The sequence below is a fragment of the Aquila chrysaetos genome, chromosome 19 (assembly GCF_900496995.4).
Source record: "Aquila chrysaetos chrysaetos chromosome 19, bAquChr1.4, whole genome shotgun sequence".
In the NCBI taxonomy this organism is placed as follows: domain Eukaryota; kingdom Metazoa; phylum Chordata; class Aves; order Accipitriformes; family Accipitridae; genus Aquila; species Aquila chrysaetos.
The window spans coordinates 19458459-19479401 of record NC_044022.1 but is presented as its reverse complement, the minus strand read 5'-3'; the positions used below and the strand labels follow the sequence as shown (position 1 = coordinate 19479401).

Genomic DNA, 20943 nt, shown 5'->3' with positions numbered 1-20943 from the left:
TGCTTCTACTGATGTCATAGCAAGATATGTTCAGTTAACATACCATTCTCTTAAGTGCTCTATGAATGCTTGAAAACTTAAAAGTCTCTTGACAAAATGTAACATACAAGCCTGGCTTGGACCTTCTGTTATACATGTAGTAGCAGTATAAAAAAAATCCTGGATGATGTGAAGACAAAGATGAGATCAGGTTATAATCTCAGTTCCATATTGAGAAACTTTAATGGTTGAACATATGGTGCCTTCTATGTTATTTTCAAGTTTTGTATATAACAGCAGTGGGGACAATAAGAAAAATCCCAAATACTACAAGGCTGACAGTAAAATCAGGAAGTTAAGAACAGCATTGCAGTAAGAAATGCTGAAACTGAGTTTTCCAACCTTTGGCCATAGTCTCTAAGCTAATCTTTGCAGAAGAGGAGGAAGGAATGAGGGCAAAGCTATTATGCAGTGATAAGGTTTTCCACTTCTCAAGCTGATGGTGACTTGCCAATGATGTACATAAAATAACTATGTTTTTTTCATCTGGACCCTACAGTGACATCTAATACAGTCTGTTACTGGAGCAGCTTACATCTGCATAGTCAAGAGTTCAGTTTTGGTTTTGTGCTGCAGTAGCATCAGCAAATGTGTGAGAGCGTGAGCTCGTGTTTATACTTTTCCTATGTAAATAGCAGTGTGAGCTATGGACTGAGACATAGGGACAGATCTGAAAATAGAAGGGGGGGGGGAGAAAAAAAAAAATTAGGTAAAGGTTAGAAGAGAAAATGGTGGCAGCTGTGCCAGGGCATTGTTGGCATTGTGACTCTCAATGAGAAAAGGCAGGGCATACTGATTTAAGCCAAGTTTTCTGCATCATCGGTCCCAGTAGAAAACACTTTTCATGATAATGTAAGCAGAACGGCTAAGGTGCCTTAAGTTCCATAGCACTGATCACAAAACAGAAGCTTACACACAAGCAATTTTCTGTAAATTCACAATTTAACTTAGGCTTTGGCCATGGATTGTATGCTTACGTTACCAGCTCATGGGTAGGCTTTTATTTTGTGACAAGTGCTGTGTAATTCAAGGTGCCTTACCCCTTCATGAAGGCTTCAGGACTCATGCAGTAGCAAGTTGCTATATATAACTTGGTTCATGTAATTCCTCACTGCTTTGGATAGCATGCTATCAAGGTGCTATTTTTGGTTTCATACTTATTTTTCTATAGGGTGGTAATGATTTATCCTGCATCAATAATCTGTATTTTAAACTCTCTTTAATAAAACATCCTCAATGCTTAAAGTGTTTTTCTTCAGTGTGCAAAAAATGTTTAATTCATTCACTGATTTTATCATTTCTGTTTATAGGAGAGGTCTCCTCACAATTTACATGGCCAATCAAGTAAGTAGTCCTCTATTTCAAGAATAAAAATATGTAAGTGCCATTGGGAACGTATCTTATTTAAAATTGATGCTGAGATTCATTGCCTTTTTAAAGCTTCCAGGATTTTTCTTTTCTTTAAGAATTATATGTTATTAGGTAAATAAAATTATCTCAAGAGCAAATTGTGACTAAAGGTCTTCTGGAAGTAGCTGTAAAGCAGAGGCTGAAAAGTATTTCATTGTGCTATGCTGAAAACGTCTTGTATCGTAGCCCCAGGAAAATGAGTAGTTTTATAGATCTCCATAGTAGAATGGCATCTGGTACTTTTAATGTTCATTATTTTGCAGATGAGTAATCCAACACCATATACTTTTAGTTTTGTAATTAATTATTTCTCAAACTGATATCAAATATTGCACATGCAAACATGTTACACAATCATACTCCTCTAGAACTGATTTTATTATGCCAAAAGAATTATCTGAGGTTCTGAGGTTTTTATAAAGTTTGAGTTGTGTAAAGAGTCAGGGAAACTACAGAAAATAGAAACAACCTAAGACTTGTTTTCCAGACTCCTGTAACAATTTGCTGGGGTCTCAGTAGAGCCATGCAAGTGTAGAACTCTGTGATGATGATGATGATGATGATGAAAAGATTCATGAGTAAAAGTGATGAGACAAAGGCAGTGTATTGCAGTACAGACTAGGGTGATAAAATTGATACCTTCTCTTCCATCCTTATAAAGTCATTGATTGTGACTCTTGTAATTCTGAAGATTTTGGGAGGGAGGTGACATCATATGTTTGCTAGCAGGGAAATATCCTGGAAACTCTCAATATGCATTTGCCAAACCCATTACAGACTTCTCTTTCAAATTCTAGTGTTTAACAAGTTATTCTGTATTCATAGACTGCCTGTTATTACAGACTCACTTGTGAGTGGAGCTTACAGACTTCAGAAGAGAAGAAATTAATTCTTGCCATTAATTTTGTTATTGTCAAGGACCACTTTTAATTTTTATAGTTGCTTGACTTGAGTCCTTTAGGATTCCTTTTCTTTGTAAAGTTTTATTCCTAACTTGTAGAAAGATGAAAAATCCTTTTCTTGAAATTTAATTAATTAGATGTTCAGACCCTCAGTAACACGTGGGAACAAAGTTGGATTCCTACAAGGATATGTTAACCTTGAAAGGTGTGAAGTTTTCCTTGAATTCAAAAGAGCTACTGTGTAGAAACTCCATGTTCAGGAAACATAGGTTATAAAAATGGTGATAATTAGTTGGGCATGTCATCATTCATTTGGGATGGACTTTTCAAGAGAAGGGCGAAATAGGTGTGCTTAAGTAGCAGTACCTCTGAGTATCCCAATTCTGAGAAAGCTGTCATCATGTTCATGGCTCTTAAGCTGCGATGCCACACAGTTCACATGATGTTGGACGGTGTAAGGGAAAAGTTAACTGATACAGTTACATTTTATTGACGCCATTCGATGCAATGGATATTCTCTTCAGCATAATAGTTTATTTTAGTCACAAATCTTTGGTGAACTTGGGGCTACCAGGGTTTGCTTCATAAACTGCCTTTGGTCATGACATACTTATCTTGTTAGCAAGCTGTGTAATCACGGTAGATGTTTCCCTATTTGTGTTGCTTGACTTTGGTTTAGAACTTTATATGCTTTGATAAGTTTCACTTAGAAATTTAGTAAGCCTTTAAAATGTTTATTTCTGTCATCTTTGGATTGCAGCATGTCCCATTCTGAAAGCTGGCAAATTTTAATCATTAGTGATGGCAGCTAGATTGGGAAATTACACTGCGTTTCTTGCATTCTGTAAAACTAGTGTCAGGACCTATTAAGATATTCATTGAACTAAATGTATTCCTTTGTTTTGTTTCACATTTTGCTGAACTATGTTTTGCAGCCTGAGCAATAATAATTGAGGCTTTTTGCATGATTCTTCATGTGTACCTTTGCCTGGTTAGACAAACAGGAGGTAATTGTAATTAGGTTTATTGGTTATAATAAGCAATTATCATGACTGTTGCTGCAGTGAATTTTTATAGCCTTATTAGGGCTTTTAAATCAGAAAATTTTACTTTTATTGTCCTGTTGGCAATGTGTGACAGTTTGTCCTCAGAGATGAGTTTACTTGGTGAAAAGGGGAAAGGTGGGTTAAAGTCTTTATGCATGGCTGCTGTTTCTCAGTTCAGTGAGTGAAATGCAGTAGAACGGGAAAGGCAGTGGGTCTAAGGACTCTTATTCTAAAGGTGATATTTTTATTGATTTCTTAGCTGGAGCTACTAGAAACAGATGAATAAGTGTCCTGGCTAATTTTAAATAAATCAGTGATTATAGATTTTTGTGACCCTGAACTTCCCAGTTGCATTTCCTTGCTGCTTACACAATAAAATGACAGATTAAAAATAAGCTGTTTAGGTTATGTATGTTCTATGGAAAAATTGAATAAAATTGCTTGCTTAGACTTGCTTTCTGCTGAACTGAAGCTATACAGCAACGCACTTCACGGCTTAGATTTTTTTTTTTTTTTTTTTTTAAGATAAGAACTAGAAATAAGTATAGGAGTGAAGGATCTGTAGTTTTAATTTTGATATTCAGAGTCTAAAATCAACTTCTGAGCTTCTCACTGGAAGTCAGTCTTTAGAAGTAAATTAATATGCCTGAGCCCTAACATTATTGAACATGTGGGTTTGGAGATTTTTAACTAGTTACAGTCTGAGACCTGATGTTTCTGTAATACCCCGGAGCAGAGTAGCAGTAGTCAATGCTGTGGACCACACAGAAGCATGGAGCCTTTCAAGTTCTATTTTGGATTGCACATGTTAAAGTCAAGAAATTTCTAGAATCGTAAGAGATGCATTGGTAGTGAACATATAAGATGATCCTTCATGGATAATTTGAGATCAAAAGGAACCCCAAGATTCCAACAAAAGGTGGAAAGTGAAATGTAATCTCTTCAGTTATTTTTATCTGGAAAAGTAGATGATACTAATGACTGCCCACGAGTAAGATGTATAGCTCTTATGTTTCAAAACAGTTATGGCATTCTTCATTGTGAACAGCTCAACAGTTGAGTTGTTGTTTTTAAGTTGAAGAAACCATGTCTTTGGATTAGGAATTTTTTTTTTTTTTTGTGTTGCAAACAAAACAAACAAAGGCTGCTTTCAGTACGCAAGATAGGAAGAGACTAACCTGGATTAGGGTGAATTTGATGTAAAACTTTTGAGAAACAAAAATTTAGGAAAACTGCTATGTTGTCATTGAACTGCTACACTAAAGAGGCAGTTATCCTAGCATATGCTGAACTACAAAATGCAGGGTTTTTTTCCTTTATCAGAAAAAAATGGAAGTTTCTTCACGTGCAGTGTTTGAAATTCAAACTATGCATCACTATATCAAAGGCTTTCTTCATTTTGAACTATGGCTTCTAACGTATGGTGTTGTACTTACAAAATTGGAAATGTTAATATTAACGAGTTGGTCTTGAGGGTCATCGGTTAAATGATGTAAAGCTCAAGTATAAGATAAGACTGCTGGATGCAAAAGGCGGAGTGATGCCATTGAGGACTGGTTCTTGAGTGTGATGGGAGGAAGAGGTGTAGGAATCTGGCCCAGTCATAGAGAGAGCATTAGGGAGTGGAAAGGTATAAATTTGAAAAATCAGACAAAAAAGGTAGGAAGAAGAGGAGACAGAGATGTACAATCTAAAGATGAGAAATGAGAATTTATTATGGCAAGAGACATGAAGGTACTGGAGCTGGGCTGATGTAATGGGAATTGGTTTGTGGGAGTGTTGTAGGTGTAATGAGTGGAAGAAAGATGAGAAAATGTAGAGTCTATTCTAGCTAAAGCAAAGAACAGATGATATTATGATAGGTTTGCGGGGAAAGGAAAGGATGAATTTTGTTGCAATGAACATGAAGAGAAATTTAGCAAGAGCCCAGAAAGAGAGGCAGAGAGAGAGGGTATTATTGAAGTCCTGGATATGGGAGTTGGAGAAATTGTTGTCAGCAATTGCATCTGGATAAAGTTTACACAGAAATATGAAGATCTCGTGTTTGATTTATTGCTCTGCTGATGTTAGGTCATCAGTGCATCTGCCATTTATGAAGTATTGTACATGGGTCCTCACGTATGGGAGGAAGGGTACATCTTCCCAGATGCAGTGCAACGTGGTGATCATACATTAAAGACTGGTGATAATGAAGAGAAATGCTGAGAGGACAGTCAAGAGTGTAAAAAGAGTGCAAAATAAGGGAAGAACTTCAAAACTTTGTACATCCAAGCTTGTGACATTTTTTGGAAAACCTCAGAGAGCTGCTGTGACCATGTTCACTTTAACAGCCTGCTACTGAAGCTGAGAGCCTGCTTACCTCCTTGCTGTTCCTTTCAGACATACCAGCTCCTTCTCTGTGACTGCTGTTTCAGAAATACTTTTTTCATTTGTTTTTCAAGTCCAATTAAGAAATGGTTAAAGCTACCAAGAAATACTGTTCACATTAAACAAATACTGAACCGAACAAGTTGATCAAAGGCATTCCAGTGGGTGATGCTCTGCTTCTGTATATGATAGCGAACAAGTGATACAGCTGAGCACAAAGTTTCTTGCAGTTTTAAAGTAGTTCAAGCAGTTTCACAGTTGAATTGGTTTTCAGTTGCATAAATAGACTAAATATGGGTTCATTTTGGCTGTATCTTTGTTTACTCCAACCAGTCAGTGTGAAGGCTGCATGTGAGTTGTGCTCTTAAAGCTTGAAATATTCAGTCTAGGAGCATGCAAAAATGCTGAAGCACAGACTTAAAAAGAAATTCCTCAGATCTAAAGGAAAAATGAGTATCCAGTGCTCTTCAATCAGCTCTAACTCCAGATATTTGTGTGGTTTTTTTATAGAGTGGAAGTCATAGTGATTCGAAATATACTAAATCGTCATGCTTTGCAATATTTTTAAAAAATCAAAGCCGTTAGCCTAATTTAAGATATATGGCACATGCAGGCAGCAAAGTAGATACCAATCTTGACAGAGATAGGGCACAATATAAAACATGGTTCACTTGTTTGAGGCCAAGGGCCCTCCAATATCACTTTCCATATACACTAAATTTGTTGTTACTGTTTCATGCTTTGTGGTGATGAAAGAAAGGGGAGTGAGACTTGCTATGGCAAGAGAATAAGCAACAACAGAAATACACTTTTAAGCTGTGTTTTGCTGATCCTGCAGTTTTAAGTTTTTGCTAAAGGCAAACTGGGAATATTGTAAAGGAAGGTACTTGCACACAAGAAGTGCTCTGACATTGAGCATTCCTCAGTGATTTTTCTCACCAGCTTATCAAATGCTTTCTGTACAAAATGGTCAATGTGTCTGAGTTGTTACGGATGTTTCAAGAAATACCTTGTGCCAGTTGCAATTGAATGCAGGAGGATACTATGAATAATACAGGCTGAAGGTGGTGGGGTTTTTTTTTTGTTTGGTTTTTGAGTAATTTGCTGTTTGACTATAAAATCATGTTTGTCATTTGCATAACTTGCAACTCTGGGAAATTACCACCTAGTGCTGTTATATGCTATAAAACATTGTTTAGCAATTCAGAAATATCCTTTAAAATAAAAAAAGTTCATGATCGTTGTTCTTCATTCATAATTCTGTAAATAATAGGTATTTAACATGTCCCATTTGTTTTGGCAAACCATTATATTTGGTTACACAGTTTATTTATTGTAATACACAAAAAATGTTTTCTGTTTAAACTTACTGAACTGACATTTTATAAACAAGGCACCAACCGGCTCCTTTTCTTCTCCATTGGGAACAATTCCGTTTCAATAAAAAGATGGAGGCAATCCAGAATGAAGAAGCACGGATGGATTTACTTTTACCCAATACATATTTTAAAATTTTTAGAAGCGCTGGGTTCTAATAAAATGGATTTGACCACTCCTCCCTTTTCTTTTTAGATAATTAAGTTTTGTTCTGTGCTTTCATGTAATATTTAGCATTAACGTTATACAAGGACTGCTGGAATGGGGGAGCTTAGCTATTCTTTTAGCATATTAGCTGAGATAGGAATACCTGGAATTTTTTTTAGGTTTCTAACATTTCAGAAGTAATCTCCATAACTGAAAGTGCATCAAGTAAATGCTTGAGACACTTCTCTTCCAGGATACTAGCTGTCCTCCTGCCACCATCCCTTCCTTGCTTTGTCACTGTTAACCTGCGCCCCTCTTCTGGGGTGACAGCAGCTTTTGTTACAGCTGGCAGGGACCATGTATATTTATTCTCTAATGGTGTCCAGGGTAGATTCCCCTTTCATGCCTTGTGTTGTCACCTTTTGAGTCAATAGTGCCTCAGCTGAAGTAAAACCATTCCTTAGTTTCTTCTTGCAGGTAGAAAACCTTAAGTACCAGGCTAGCTTTGTTGTTAGAATAGTAAGTCGTCTTATTTTCTCGGTTTTATAAGTTATTGTTAGAACAGCAGAAGTACTTTGATATTTTGTTTAGATTGGATATTAGGAAAAATTTCTTCACCAAAAGGGTTGTCAAGCACTGGAACAGGCTGCCCAGGGAAGTGGTTGAGTCATCATCCCTGGATAAAAGACGTGTAGATGTTGCGCTTAGGGACGTGGTTTAGTGGTGGACTTGGCAGTGTTAGGTTTATGGTTGGACTTGATGATCTTAAGGATCTTTTGCAACCTAAATGATTCTATGATACTCTGCTTTTGACCTCCTGGTTAACTTAGAGGGAAAAACGTTCCTGTTTTCCCTCACAGGGAAGCTCTTGGGCTTTCCTCATTGAAAACCACACTGAGCTGGAACTCAGGATCATAAAATAATTCCTGCCCTGTGGAGGACGAAGCCCAATGCTGGGACAGTGTTCTGAAGCAATATACCAGTCTCCCTAGGGAAGCATCTGTCATTGCTGCCTGGGTAAGGCCGGAGCAAAAAGGACAGAATTTAGTACTGTCTAGAAAGAAGTCTCAAGTACTCGCTTATGGCAAAATTTCGCTGTTGCCTCGACTAACTGCCTCAGGTGATGACTTGATGCTGGCTGAAGCTGATAATTTTTGAACTTCTGTTACAAGTTAAGCCTTTAATTTTAGTGTTAAACAAGAAACAAGTCTTCTCTGGTATCAATTTAGACATCGATATCAACTCACTAGTGTTTTCCCTGAGGCTACAGTTGTAATATATGCTTCTTGCTTAACATATCTCAAGTCTGAAGCTCAGCTGAGAGTCCTGAATCCCCGTTTATAATAGTGGCATTTTTGCTACTATTTTGGCCCACATTGTAGCCTGGGATTTTGTGAAGGGTTGTTTGCTTCTGCTTCTAATAGGTCATGCGATGTTCCTTGATTAGGTCCTGCCTTTTGTTGCGGAATGGTATTTTTCTGCTATTTTGTCATCTGGATTTAGGAGGAGAGCCTCTTCTTCTGCTTCTTTACTGCCTGGATCTTAGTGGAAAAATGAGGTAGGAAACAAAGAGCTCACATCTTTTCCATTTCATAGAAGGCATACTCAGATGGAGCTCATTTGACATTTGTTCTATGGAATTCACATCATTTACTCTGTCTCACAGTTTAAAAACAGGCAGAGTCTGCCCCTTGTTCTCCGAATGATACTTGTGGTGTGGCTGGTGTCACAGCATGGACAGTCAGGCATCACCAGTGCACTTTTTGACAGTGACAGAGGACTTGAATGTTATCTGGTTTACCAAACTCAGGAAGAAGAACCAAGATTGATGGATTTTTATCCTTTAGGTTTTAAAGAGCAACTCTCAAAGAAGAAAGCTAATAACACATTACTCTAGACTTGAAGAAAGTGTGCTTAAGTGAGAAATGTGGTTTGGTTTTTTTTATATAGTTTCAATAGGCAATCTTTAATACTCTATAATTAAAAGGTAATGAAATACAACATTCTCGGGTGCTAATGGCACTTAGATTATTTTGCAAAATAAAGCCTCAAAATAGGAACTTGTCTTTCAGGAACATCTCAAAGGAAGGAAAAAATCATAATGAAATGAAGGCTTACAGATTCAAAGATACGCATAACTAGAATATACTTGTTACTTATTCAGGTCTCTCTCCTTTGGTTTGCACTCTGACAGGTAGAATCGATAATTGAGAACTAGCTTTTATTAATTTTAAGCTCTTCTAATGCTGCTTATTTGCTGTAATACCTAGGTTTGTATATGTATGTGTTTGCAGAAACAATTAAACACCTCCAGCTTAGAAATAATTAAAACTAACTAAACCCTGTTTTGAATAAGAATATGGTAAAGAAAGCTCGTTTCCTCTTCTCAGAAGACATGTAACTGTTCTTAACCTTGTTGTACTTCTGCTTTTGTCTCATTCTCTCAGCATCCCCAGGGTACAGAACAGTTCGAGATGAGATGCTGTTAATACCATGTACCAGTTATATACCGGAGTGGTAAAGTAGAGGAAGTGTAAATGTAGTAGTAGCAAAAAGCCCAAATGGTTTCTATTAAGATGTTAATAAAGTTGAGGTAGACTACTTGAAAAGGTGCACATTTTTCTGAGTAGTTTGGAGGAATATGGAAGTTATTCAAAAGAAATGGGTGCTTTTTAATGCCTGACAGTAATGTTCAGATCTCTTCCACAGGTACTTAAGCAGAAGAAAAATTTTACCATTTCATAGAATCATTGAGTTTATTGTGGTGACTGTGCAGGGAAGTTTATTGTATGATCAACATTTCCAAACTCCTTGCTTAGAAATTAAATGCAGATGTTTTTAAATAATCAAAGACTTGGACATGTTTTATTCTAGTTGACAAATGCTCAAGACACTTTCCAAAAATTTTATTTTGGAATTCAGAATTAGATGCCATAAATGGGTAAGCTATATACTTTACGCATATCATGTTCTGTGGGATAGGCAGTTTGGCGACTGAAACAGGCAATATTGAAATAAATTGCTACTTTTAAATATAAACATTACATAAAGCTCATATGAGGAGGGAAAGAAGCTGAAATCTTACTTTCTTTTGAATCGAGCATAATGTAGACTAATTTGATTAACAGAATACTTTACATAATCAAATTATGGATAATTCATGGCATTCAATGATGATTTTAAAAGGTTGAAACTTAAGGTCATTGTCACTACCCCCACCCTAAATCTTTAAAAAGCAGGTTTTAAAATTAGGAGTCATGTGAACTTAAACATTGCTGACGTCTTCACTTTTAAGTAATACAGTAATAAAGTTAGATCCTGGCAGCTGGCGTTCTTGTGGATTGACATGGCTAATTGGCTTTGGCATCTTAGCCTCAGGAAACCTCATCCATCACTTCAGAGCAGGACATTTGGCAAGAGTCAGAGAAAACATTTAATACTTTGTCTCTTGTTTTCTATGCAAAGCTGCTTCGCATTTTTGAACTTACCAGTGTATCTCGTTAGAAGCTCGGTGTAATACTTGTCTATATGCTCCTTTAACATGATCTTTTACAGTGAATATCTACCCATTTGACTTTCTAGAATTAGCAAAAGTGTCAATATTGCAAATCAGTTTTGAGGCTTACCTCTCAGCTAAAGCTTATAGCTTAATGCAGAATTTCATATTTGAAATATACTAAGTAGTAAAGAAAGCTAGTTGACTTTTATAGTTAACTCTTCGGTAGTTAGTAATTGAGATGAAAGTAATGCTTAACTTCAGCTTCTGAAGAGCTCTCAGACACCCATCTTTAGTGCACATAGCATTTCTGATTACGAGAGTTGCTGTGGGCAGTGATTTGCTAGGTGAAAAAGATGGGTCAAGAGAGAATTCAAGGCTTCCTAGCAGGTGAAAAACCAGTAGTGTTTCAAGAAAGTTGAGGGTTTTCCTGGTGGAAGGAAAGGGTTTCAGAGGTCTTCTGGGGGAAGCTTGTGAGAGCAAGAGTCTCCTGTTCTTCCTACTTCACAACAATCTTAGGAGTCATCTTCCCTTCTCTCAGATCTTTACATTGTCAGGCAGTCATATTTTCCTCCTCAAACCTTCAAGAAACGCAGGTATTATCCCTCTTTCTCAGCAGCAGTCCCTGTTACCTGGCAGTTTCTGCTGCCCTCTCATGCTTCTGAGTTTGTGAGGTTTGGGAAGAAGGGGAAATGGCTCTGGTCTGGGAGAAGTGGGGGGAAAATGCAGTCCAAGGGCTGAAGAAGTTGAGGTGGACCTTAAGCGAAAGTAATGTTTTCTCTTTATGTGATAATGTAGGCGTAGAAATGGAAACTTCTTTGGAAGGGAGGGATTTTTTCCATTTGCAGCAATATTTGCCATTTGCATCTTTACCTCTGCTTCAGAACAACGCTCAGGGTCCAGGTGCTGCTGGCAGGAGGGAAATGCCCTGGGTGTTCAGCGAAGTGGGTAAAATGCTGCTGCAGGCTTATCGCTCCTTCCCTCGCCCCAAACCCTGAAGTCCTCCGCCGAAGCTTCAAAATCAGAGTGGATGTCCTGCTGTCTATGGGAGTGGTGCATAACAAGGCAGTATTTGAGGCAGTGGGCTATTAACGTATCTACTTTATCAAACGGCGAGCTGAGGCGTAAAGAATGAAGGAAGGGTGTTCTTGAGCTGGGTTGTCTGCAAGTCTTGATGTTTTGGGGAACAGTTGTAATGACGTATTGTCAGATAGCAGATTTACCAGAAACACACAAAATTTAATCGGCTTGCTCTTGTTGGAGCACAAAGGAAATGGGCGAAGGCGTTTGTGCATAGTCAAAGATATAGAGGTCAGTGGATCAGCAGAACTGCTAACTGAGTGCATTGGCTAAGATCTGTAAATACCCACTTTAACTATGTGTCTCTACGGCCTTTTAACAAAACTGGGGAATATTTTTGTATAGAATTTTGAAATCTTTATTTTTTGAAATTTTGGCAGTCCTACTTAAAATCTTCCAGTTATTGTGTTGATGATAGTTGTTGTCAAGCTGTTCCATTACAGTTTCTGGGATTGATAAAATATTATGAAAATTAGTCTTGGAGTGAGTACTGATTTCATTTTATAGAATAAGAAAGCTTCAATTCCGTGTTCAAAATATGCAGAATGAAAACATTTCTAAGAATACAGTTTACAAAGTGTAAGTTCATCCTGCTGGTTTGTGATTTTTTTTTTTTTTTTTTTTTTTTTTTTTTTTTTATTACACACTGTTAATCTTACCATAGAACTGGTTGGTGGAATGAGCGTGCATTGTTTCTGATTAATTACATATTACATTTAGTTATTATTTTCTGTGTTCCAGTTTGTTTGTTTCAGTTGAAATTAAATCCTTCATGCTTTTAATTACCTATATACACTCCTAGTATACTAGTGCCAGTTCTAGTCTGATATTGTTCCTGATGTCATTTATAGGATAATGATAATTAAACAGAGCAGCAGTTTCAGCCCGGAAATCATTTTGCTCCTTTTAAAACTCATAAGCTGTCAAAATAAAAGTCAATAATGAGTTTGCAGTGCTTAAATACTGGTTCCACAGAAAGTTTTGGAGCAAAAAAAAGTTTGGTCTAAAAACTATAAACAGCTTTTTCTGTACAAAAGTGAGTTGTTTTGGAAAACATTAATTTGGAAAATTAGTTAGCTTCTACTTTTTCACAGTTCTGTGATGCAAAACAAAAACTATACCTTTGCACATACAGTCTGAAATAATTGTTTCACTTCTACAGTTTGAAGAAGTATTTTCTGTGTTAAAAAGTGTGTCTCATGGCTATGTATAAAAATTTACAATAAGACTTTTGAAATAATAAGTGAATATTTTTACTTATGTTTATAATCGGATATAGTGGATGTATAGCTATAACCTTGTGTAAACTGGCAAATGTTAACACGTGGCTGTTTAAGTTCTTTACATGATGCTGTTACAGGATATGTAGATTTTTAAACAGTGCTGAGACTAAGTTTTTTAATTGTGTAAATAGTCACTGGTTTGGCATTCAGGGGGAGGTGGTTCATTTAAAATCTTGTCTCTGTGATATGCTCCTTATGCCTCTAATAAGGTTAGAAAAGCGGAGGAGGAGAACTTCTAGCACAGCTTGTAAATGTCAGTCTGGATGGAAGACAGGTCAGCTTGAAAAAAATATTGGTGTTGGAAAAGTGAAAGGAAAAAAATCCTTTCCCAAAGCTGAGTTCTAACGAGGAAACATTATTTAAGAAAATGTAGAATTATGATCATTTTTGGTAAAGCAGAAGGAAGTAATTCTGAGGTATCAAACTACATCTAGTAAATGTGGGGAAAGTTGAAGACAGAATAAGATTTATTTTAGCTGTGTCTAAAGCTGACTGGTTTTCCTAAGGCAGTTTTTTATGTTGGTTTGAGCCCTGTTCACATGTGAAACTTTCCAATTAGTGTCCTGTCTTTAAGACTGTTCTGTCTTTAGAAGACAAACTGACTTTAATAGCATTTTTTACAGGAAAATCGAGAGATGAGTGTGACAGTGGGATTTTTTCTGAATCTCCTCTTCTGTCTTTTCTACCCTTTGCACACAATAGAGCAATGATCAGCAAATCAGACCGTTAGTCACTATGGAACTTTCAACAGTGCATCAGTTATCCTATCTTAGTACAATATTCTGTTAAATAGGGTTATTTCAGGGGAGCTGCATTGTTTGAGGTTGGTCTCATATGGTCACTTCCATGCAAATCTTTAATGGTTTTTGTAACGTGAGTGGTGTGATTCTTTGAGGAGTTTCTTTATGGTTCAGTAATCTTTCTCTGTCTGCTCAGAAGCAATGGAGTACTTCAATAGCTGCTGCTCTTCTTGGGTCTTGAGGATTGCAGGAGATTTTTGCAGACTTTGTTAAAGTAAGTCTGGAAATGGAAGTTCCACATTCAGTATTTCTAGGGAGAAGAATGATCTGAAGTGGGAATTGGGAAGCGGGGCTGAATGCCATCTATTTAAAAACATATGTTTCTTGACCTTAATACCTGGTTTGTGTTGACAGAACATGTTTTGTCAATGAATTGGCACATATGTGATGTTTCTGAATTTTGTTAAGGATATCCACCATAGCTTGGGTTACAAAAAATATGCGCATTGGTTTCAGTAAGATGTGTTAGATTGACTTTCCATGAATTTTAAATAACTTCATTAAAAATGTCCTGAATTTGTTTAACCCTCCTCCAAAATCAAGCTTAATAAGTTGTCACCTTTGAATATTTTAAAATGTTAATGATCAATTGCAGATCTCTTCATCTTGAAAAGTTCTCCTTTCATTTATATAAAATCATTTGTGTCAGTAATGTTGGGTAAAGTAACTGGTGGCTTCAGTCTCTTTCATTCAAGTTTGCTGGTACAATTCCTGAGGCAAAATTCTGTTTGCAGCATTTCATATACGTAATTTTCTGTGTTCTTTTGCAGATCAGTATGTTGATTAAAATGTCTTTAAATATCTGTCAGACTGAAAAAATTTTCAAAGAATGCTTGTACAGTTGGATTGGAAATATATAGTCTGTGTACGTGTAAGCTCATGCCCCACTAGCTGCGTACAATTACTTTATAAATAATTGTATTTACTTTGAATATTTGAAAATTATAAATATTTTAGGTGTTTGAATAGGAATTTTTTTTTGTTTAAGAAGAACAAAAACCCTTCCCTGGTTCCTGACACACACACACACATGCACACGCATGCACATACTGTCTCTGTCTCTGTTTTTCTCTCTCTTTTTGTCTTTAGGGATGCTTTTATTAACCAGCAGGAGCTTAACAGATTATGGTCATTCTCCCATATAAAAATATGCAGTTGTCTTTGGTGACAGCAGTTCTTGTAACACTCTGAAATTCTCTGCTGTCCAAGGAATGACTGCTTGAATAACCCTTTTGCTTTACATTTAAACCTTGATGTTCACCATGTCTCTTATTCTTAGCCTAATTAAGACTGCTGGGAACTGAACCAGGTTCCTGAGCATGTTAAGCTGTGCAAACTGGCCCCTGGAGTCCTGAGCCACCACTCTGGTATACAATATCAACCATTTTGTGTTGAAATGGATACACTGAACTTGAATATGGGCATTGTTTGCTAATGCTTGCAAATCATAGTAAGTTAGTGGCCTTAGGCAAAGCAAGAGGTAATGGGAATTCAGTGATGTAAATAACCTTGCTGGAGAACTTCGCCATGGTCATAAATAACAAAGCTCTTGGACACCTCCCCCCCCCTCGCCCCAAAAGAGAATCTATATGGGATTTTTACTAAATTGCATGACTGCCTGGTTATACTCCATTTATGAATCTAAATATACCAGAGGTTGGAGATATTTCTATTTTGATAATGTTTGGAGTGAGGCCTCTCACTGATTTGTTAAGAAAGTCTTACTAATGGGCAATAATCTGTAATTTTTCACTCTGAATTCTAGCCTGTGTGTAATGTAGGTTGTATATTGTGCATGTAGAGACTCAAAGAACGTTTGTCAGACTAGAAAGATTACTTTTGGAATTTTACTGAATGGAGTTACTACAACTTGTAGTTTGAGCAGCAACTTAAAGTCAAACTGATTTGTGTTAACCAGCATCCTCTCATGTGGAAGGGGAGTTGGAAGGAAGCCTCAAACACAGGTCCAGGGTGTGGAAAACCTTCAACCTGTGCAGTGAAAGTTTTCCAAAATAGCTGTGAACTGAAAACAGAAAAGTGTTATAAGCAGTATTAGGAAACTACAGCTACAGGAATTTTGCCACTGGGTTAAGAAGAAAGGACAGCATAGCAGTCTGTCAGTGAGGATCATGACCTTTAGCAAGAGTAGATAATGAATTACTTGAGATTTACTGAAATCATTAGATCAAAGAAACTGTTAGGCACTAAAATGAAGAGAGTGAGTCAGTGTTTTGCAATACCCTAAGAAACAAAACCTGTAGTTTATGTGAATTTTTGCATTTTAAACATAATTTTTTCAGTTCTTGGGTCATCTTGAGTGCAAAATCATCATCAGGCTGTACATGTGGGTCCCATGCTATGGGCATATCTAAATTAAGCCATAGGACCAAGTATTTTGGGGGGGCTGTAGTATAGGCATGGTTCTTTTCACTGCCTTCAACCTGCTAAGTCTACTTCACTGGCTTCAATGCACTGCAGTAAATATTTGCAAATGTAATAATTCTGCACTGATCTGTGGTTACTGTTGTTTTGTACTCAGTTGCATACTATTTATCTTCAGCAGTGTTCAAAACATTGCTTTAAATTTTGACTTGTAATTTTAAATTCAGAGAGTTCATTAATCTGTTACTTCACTGATATTTACCTGTTGATTAGAAAAATGAGAGAATTTTTTTAAAACAGGAAGTCTCCCTGATTAGAGATCTTTTTTGTTAATGAAAACAAGTTTGCAGAGTGTATTTGTGTTAGACTTTAATGGGTCAACATTATCATGAACAAAAAAAGTGTTTGTTTATATTGCTTGCTTTTAAGGAAAATGGGTGTGAACAAATGGGGCAAGAGTTTACAGGTAGTTTGAACAGGTGATTTGAAGAAAAGTACTTAACAGCTTTGGTAATAGTGCTAAAACTGAATTTTGAGGACAAAAAACCCATTGGAAGCTCTTGGAATATTTTTAAATAATCACTAATATCTATTAGATTGATAAATTTCCTCTCATTATTCATTTTATCTCATTAAAACACAGTAACTCTGACAGCCTCTGTGCTATTTTTTTTTTTTTTTTGTCTCCTGAAATATTTTTAGACTGGCTATTGAGATTATATAGACAAATATTTGGGTAAGCACATATGATGATCCTCAAGGTCCATGTTCAAATCTTAAATAGGAGCTTTATTGGGTAAAACCACCGGTGACTCCCAGAAAGATGCAACTTGGTGCAAATGTGGTCTGAGATTGTGGATGCTGCTGGAAGTGGTAAGACTACAAATAGTGAAGGTGTACCCCTGGTTTGTACAAATTGTCACTGAGCAAAGCTGGTAGTTGCCCCCTGTTTGTCATTGGATTGGTAAGCAATGGAGTAGGTGATAGAGAAGCAAAAATGAGCAGAAAGGCAAGGTTACGAATTTTCCAATGTGTTACATGATGGCTGAGGAAGAAAATGGAAGGTGAGAATAAGGAAAAAGGGTGAAGCATATTGTACTTTCTGTGCTTATCTCAAAAACTTGTTGGTTTTTTTTTCAAAAACTTTTTTTTTTTTTTAATTTAAAAACCAGCATTTAGGATTTTAAATATGGATAGATTTTCCTTTTATATAGTAATCTGAAAAGCTTAAAGACTTGTAAGATGTGTCTTTGGAAGAAAACTGGAAAAATAGATTGGTCAGAAAAAGGGGAATAATTGTTCACAAAGAGAATACCAAGATTGATTGATTGATTGAAGTATTGATAAAATATTTCTGTTCTGCAGGTAAAAAAAAAAATACAGAGAAATTGTATACACGCCTTAATGGTGAATTTAGAAGCACAGAACCTAATTTTTTTTTTTCTTTCTTCATATTGCTAGGTTTCATGGAACCATTAACTAACTCAATTTTTAGTTCTTTAAATTCAGCCACAGAATTTCAGGTTGGCACTGCAAAAATGAGGATCACACAATTATGGCAGAATAGTAGGTAATGGGGAGGAGCACTGATTGTTCTTGTCATAAATGCTCTGGAAAAGAGGAAACTGAAAAGACAAAGTTTTACTATTTATAATTTGTCTAGGATTGTGAAAATGAAAGCTGGTTCTGGAGACTTGCAGAAGACTCTCATGATACTGTTCTGTTAATGAAGTGGCAGTAATGTAATGCATGTGGGGAGTAAAATACTTTTTTATATACACAGTGTTGGAACATGAATTGTTACGCAGAGGGACAGGAAGTTGGAATTATGAGGAAAATGTCAGTTCAACACTTTGTAGCTATTAAACACCCCCACTCCCTCATCCCCCTCAATTTAATATTAAGGATGATTGGGAAAGGAATAGAGGAGGATAAAACAGAAAAATCATTATCATGCCACTCTATAAATCATGGGTGTGCTGACAGGTTTACTACTGTCTGCAGTTCTGCTCCTCTTTAAAGTGTAATAGAAGTAGAGAAAAAGTACCTTGTGGAAAAATAAAGATGCAAAGGTGTTGAAGAACGGGTGTAAGTGGAGGAGCTAAGCTAAGTAAACTTAGCCTGGGGGCGGATGACTAAGGAGGAGTAGGAGACAAGTATGTAAAATCGTGTTTGTATGGAGAGGGGGAATAGTGATGAACTATTTACTTGTAGTACAAGAATGAAGGGATGCCAAAGAAAACTGTTGGCTGTTCAAAACAAACTGATACACACACATACAAAGCTACACTGAGGAGCTCATTGACGCAGCACGTTGTGGGTGCCAAAAGCTTTCTTGTGGGCAACAAGAGAAATCATGGGAAAAAATAATTCATTAGGGCAATCAAATCTGAAGATCCTGTAGCTTGTTCCGGCAGCTCTGCCCTGTAGTTTGCTGAAGTATATAGCAGGGAAGGTATTTTTCAGGCATTTGTCACTGCTAGTTGTTAGAGAAAAAGAATTGAGCTGGGTGGGTCGTGGGCCTCTTCTGGTATGGCCATTTTTGTGCTCTTGACTTTAATACAGGTATTTTGCCTTCTGCTTTTGGGGCGTGAGTTCAAAGACTTTATACATCTGCATCTGGGGAGGTGAGCCTTGTACCCCGGGCCAGTTCAACTCCAGCAGCAGGAAAGCATTTTGCGGTGTTTCTCAACTTCTGTTGGATTCCCGCAGTTAGCTGGTTGACCCACCGGACCCCCAGCAGTCCAGCGGAGAGCTTGCTGAGGCACATTGCTCCACTTCCCACTGCCTCTTGGTGTGCAGCCTGTTACCTGTGTGTTCGGTTTTCGTTGTCCTAGCAGTCCATGCAACAATTGATCTATCATATATAAGCAGGATTTTCTCTATGCTTTATTCTTTTTACCTTATGTAAAACGACCAGGCATCTTGTGGCAAGCAGTAAGAGAAAATGCAGGGATGCCACACGGCGTCTGGTACTTTGGAGCGTGTTTGGTGGCATCTCTGGACATACAGTGCATGTTTGTTGTTAGCACCCAGTTACGCAGAGATGGTGCATGCCTGGGAGGGATGTAGCTTACCTTACTAAATCGTTTGTTAGCATATACAGATAGTGGAAAGTACTCTCTTCAGCTGAGGTTATTTGTCTCTGACAAATATGGAAGTCTCTGTCCCAGTGGATGGAGATGGGAGAGCTTTTTAGCAACGTGATTGGTAAGACTTTCATGACACTGATACTGTAGTTTTGCTTTACCTTGTTGTCAGACAAAGCAGATCTCTTCCCCTTCCCTCCTCACTAGTTTAAAAGCACTTGGCCTGTTAATTGTCACAGAAAATATAGGCAGAAATGATTTTTTAAAAATAAATATAAAGAAATACTGGACAGTTATAAAGAACCATAAATGCCATTAGCAGTTCTGCCTGTAACTCTGTTTATTCTCTGTTATCTAGTTAGAACTGCAACTTCAGGAGAGGTATTTCTGTTTTCAGGCTGTAAGGATGAAAAGCATGACGACTTTGTGACTGAAGAAAGGAGGAGATAGCTTCTTTTTAAAGTGCTTTTGAGTCTTGGCGGTTTCTTCAGTGTACTTTTAAGTGGGAAGACAAATATGCTGTATATGGAATCTTTGATGTAAATATCTGAAAGAGTAGAACATTATTTAATCATAACAACATGTATTTCCTAAATAATTATAACAGGAAAGGAAATAATTTGGGCAATTATGACTGTTACATCATTCAAAGGGTTAAATGGTGTTTCTGCTAGAGACTTTTAATTAGAACAGATGACATTAACCTTTCCCTGAAGCAATAGATACATAATGGGAGGATGTATCTAATTCTTTTGGTAATACTATTAAAAATTTCCTAATTTAAATTGAGAATGGTCAAAATGTTAGGCTTTATAAACTTCACTGTGTAAGAAGTTAGAAATAAGGGAGTTCTTTTGATTTTGATGGGTTTGAGCATCTTTTCCATATGGATTCAATTCACATTTTAATCGGAATGTGGAAGTCATTACTCTGACATCTGAAACTGAGGTAGCAATAAAAAAAATTATCACAAACAAGACAGCAGACACAAATTATTTTGTGTTTATTACTGGGTGGCCCTTTTGAAACTTTCCCAAAGTTAATTGGTTCCAGATATTTGAGAATTGAAATTGTACTATGACAAATTTATTTCTGGTCATATTTAACTCGAGTCTCCTCAGTAAGGCTGGCTTAAACAAACAGAAGAGTTGTCAACCCACTCATGTCTGTCTCCAGTTTTTGTTGTAGTAGCTTTAATCCTAGTGATTTGGTTTAATAAAGACCACTGAGAAAACAAACACTGGTAGTGACTGCACTGCTCTTGTAAATTATTTATCATATCTCTAAGGTTTTACTGTGGCATAAGTGCTGCTGTGTTAGCTTAAATTGTTCACAAAGATGTCATGCTGGATTAAATGCCTGCGTAGAGTTTATATATGCCTGTGAGCAACTCCTCCTGCTGCCTGCGATGGGAACGTGTGTGTGTGCGAGGCTGTGGACATGCAGACCTGTCCCTGCTCTCATGGCGAGTGAGTGCCCAGAGCAGGCTCAAGCACACAACCTGGAGTTTCATCCTCTACTTCCG

The 20943-nt window shown here is 37.0% G+C and overlaps 1 protein-coding gene across 1 annotated transcript in view; it reads left to right on the top strand.

The window, feature by feature from the left end:
• TMEM135 (transmembrane protein 135) overlaps positions 1-20943 on the top strand; it is a 180695-nt gene that overhangs the window by 38495 nt on the left and 121257 nt on the right. The window contains exon 4 of the mRNA XM_030042887.2: positions 1350-1383. Within this exon, the coding sequence (XP_029898747.1) occupies positions 1350-1383 (34 nt within the window). The remainder of the gene's footprint in view (positions 1-1349; positions 1384-20943) is intronic.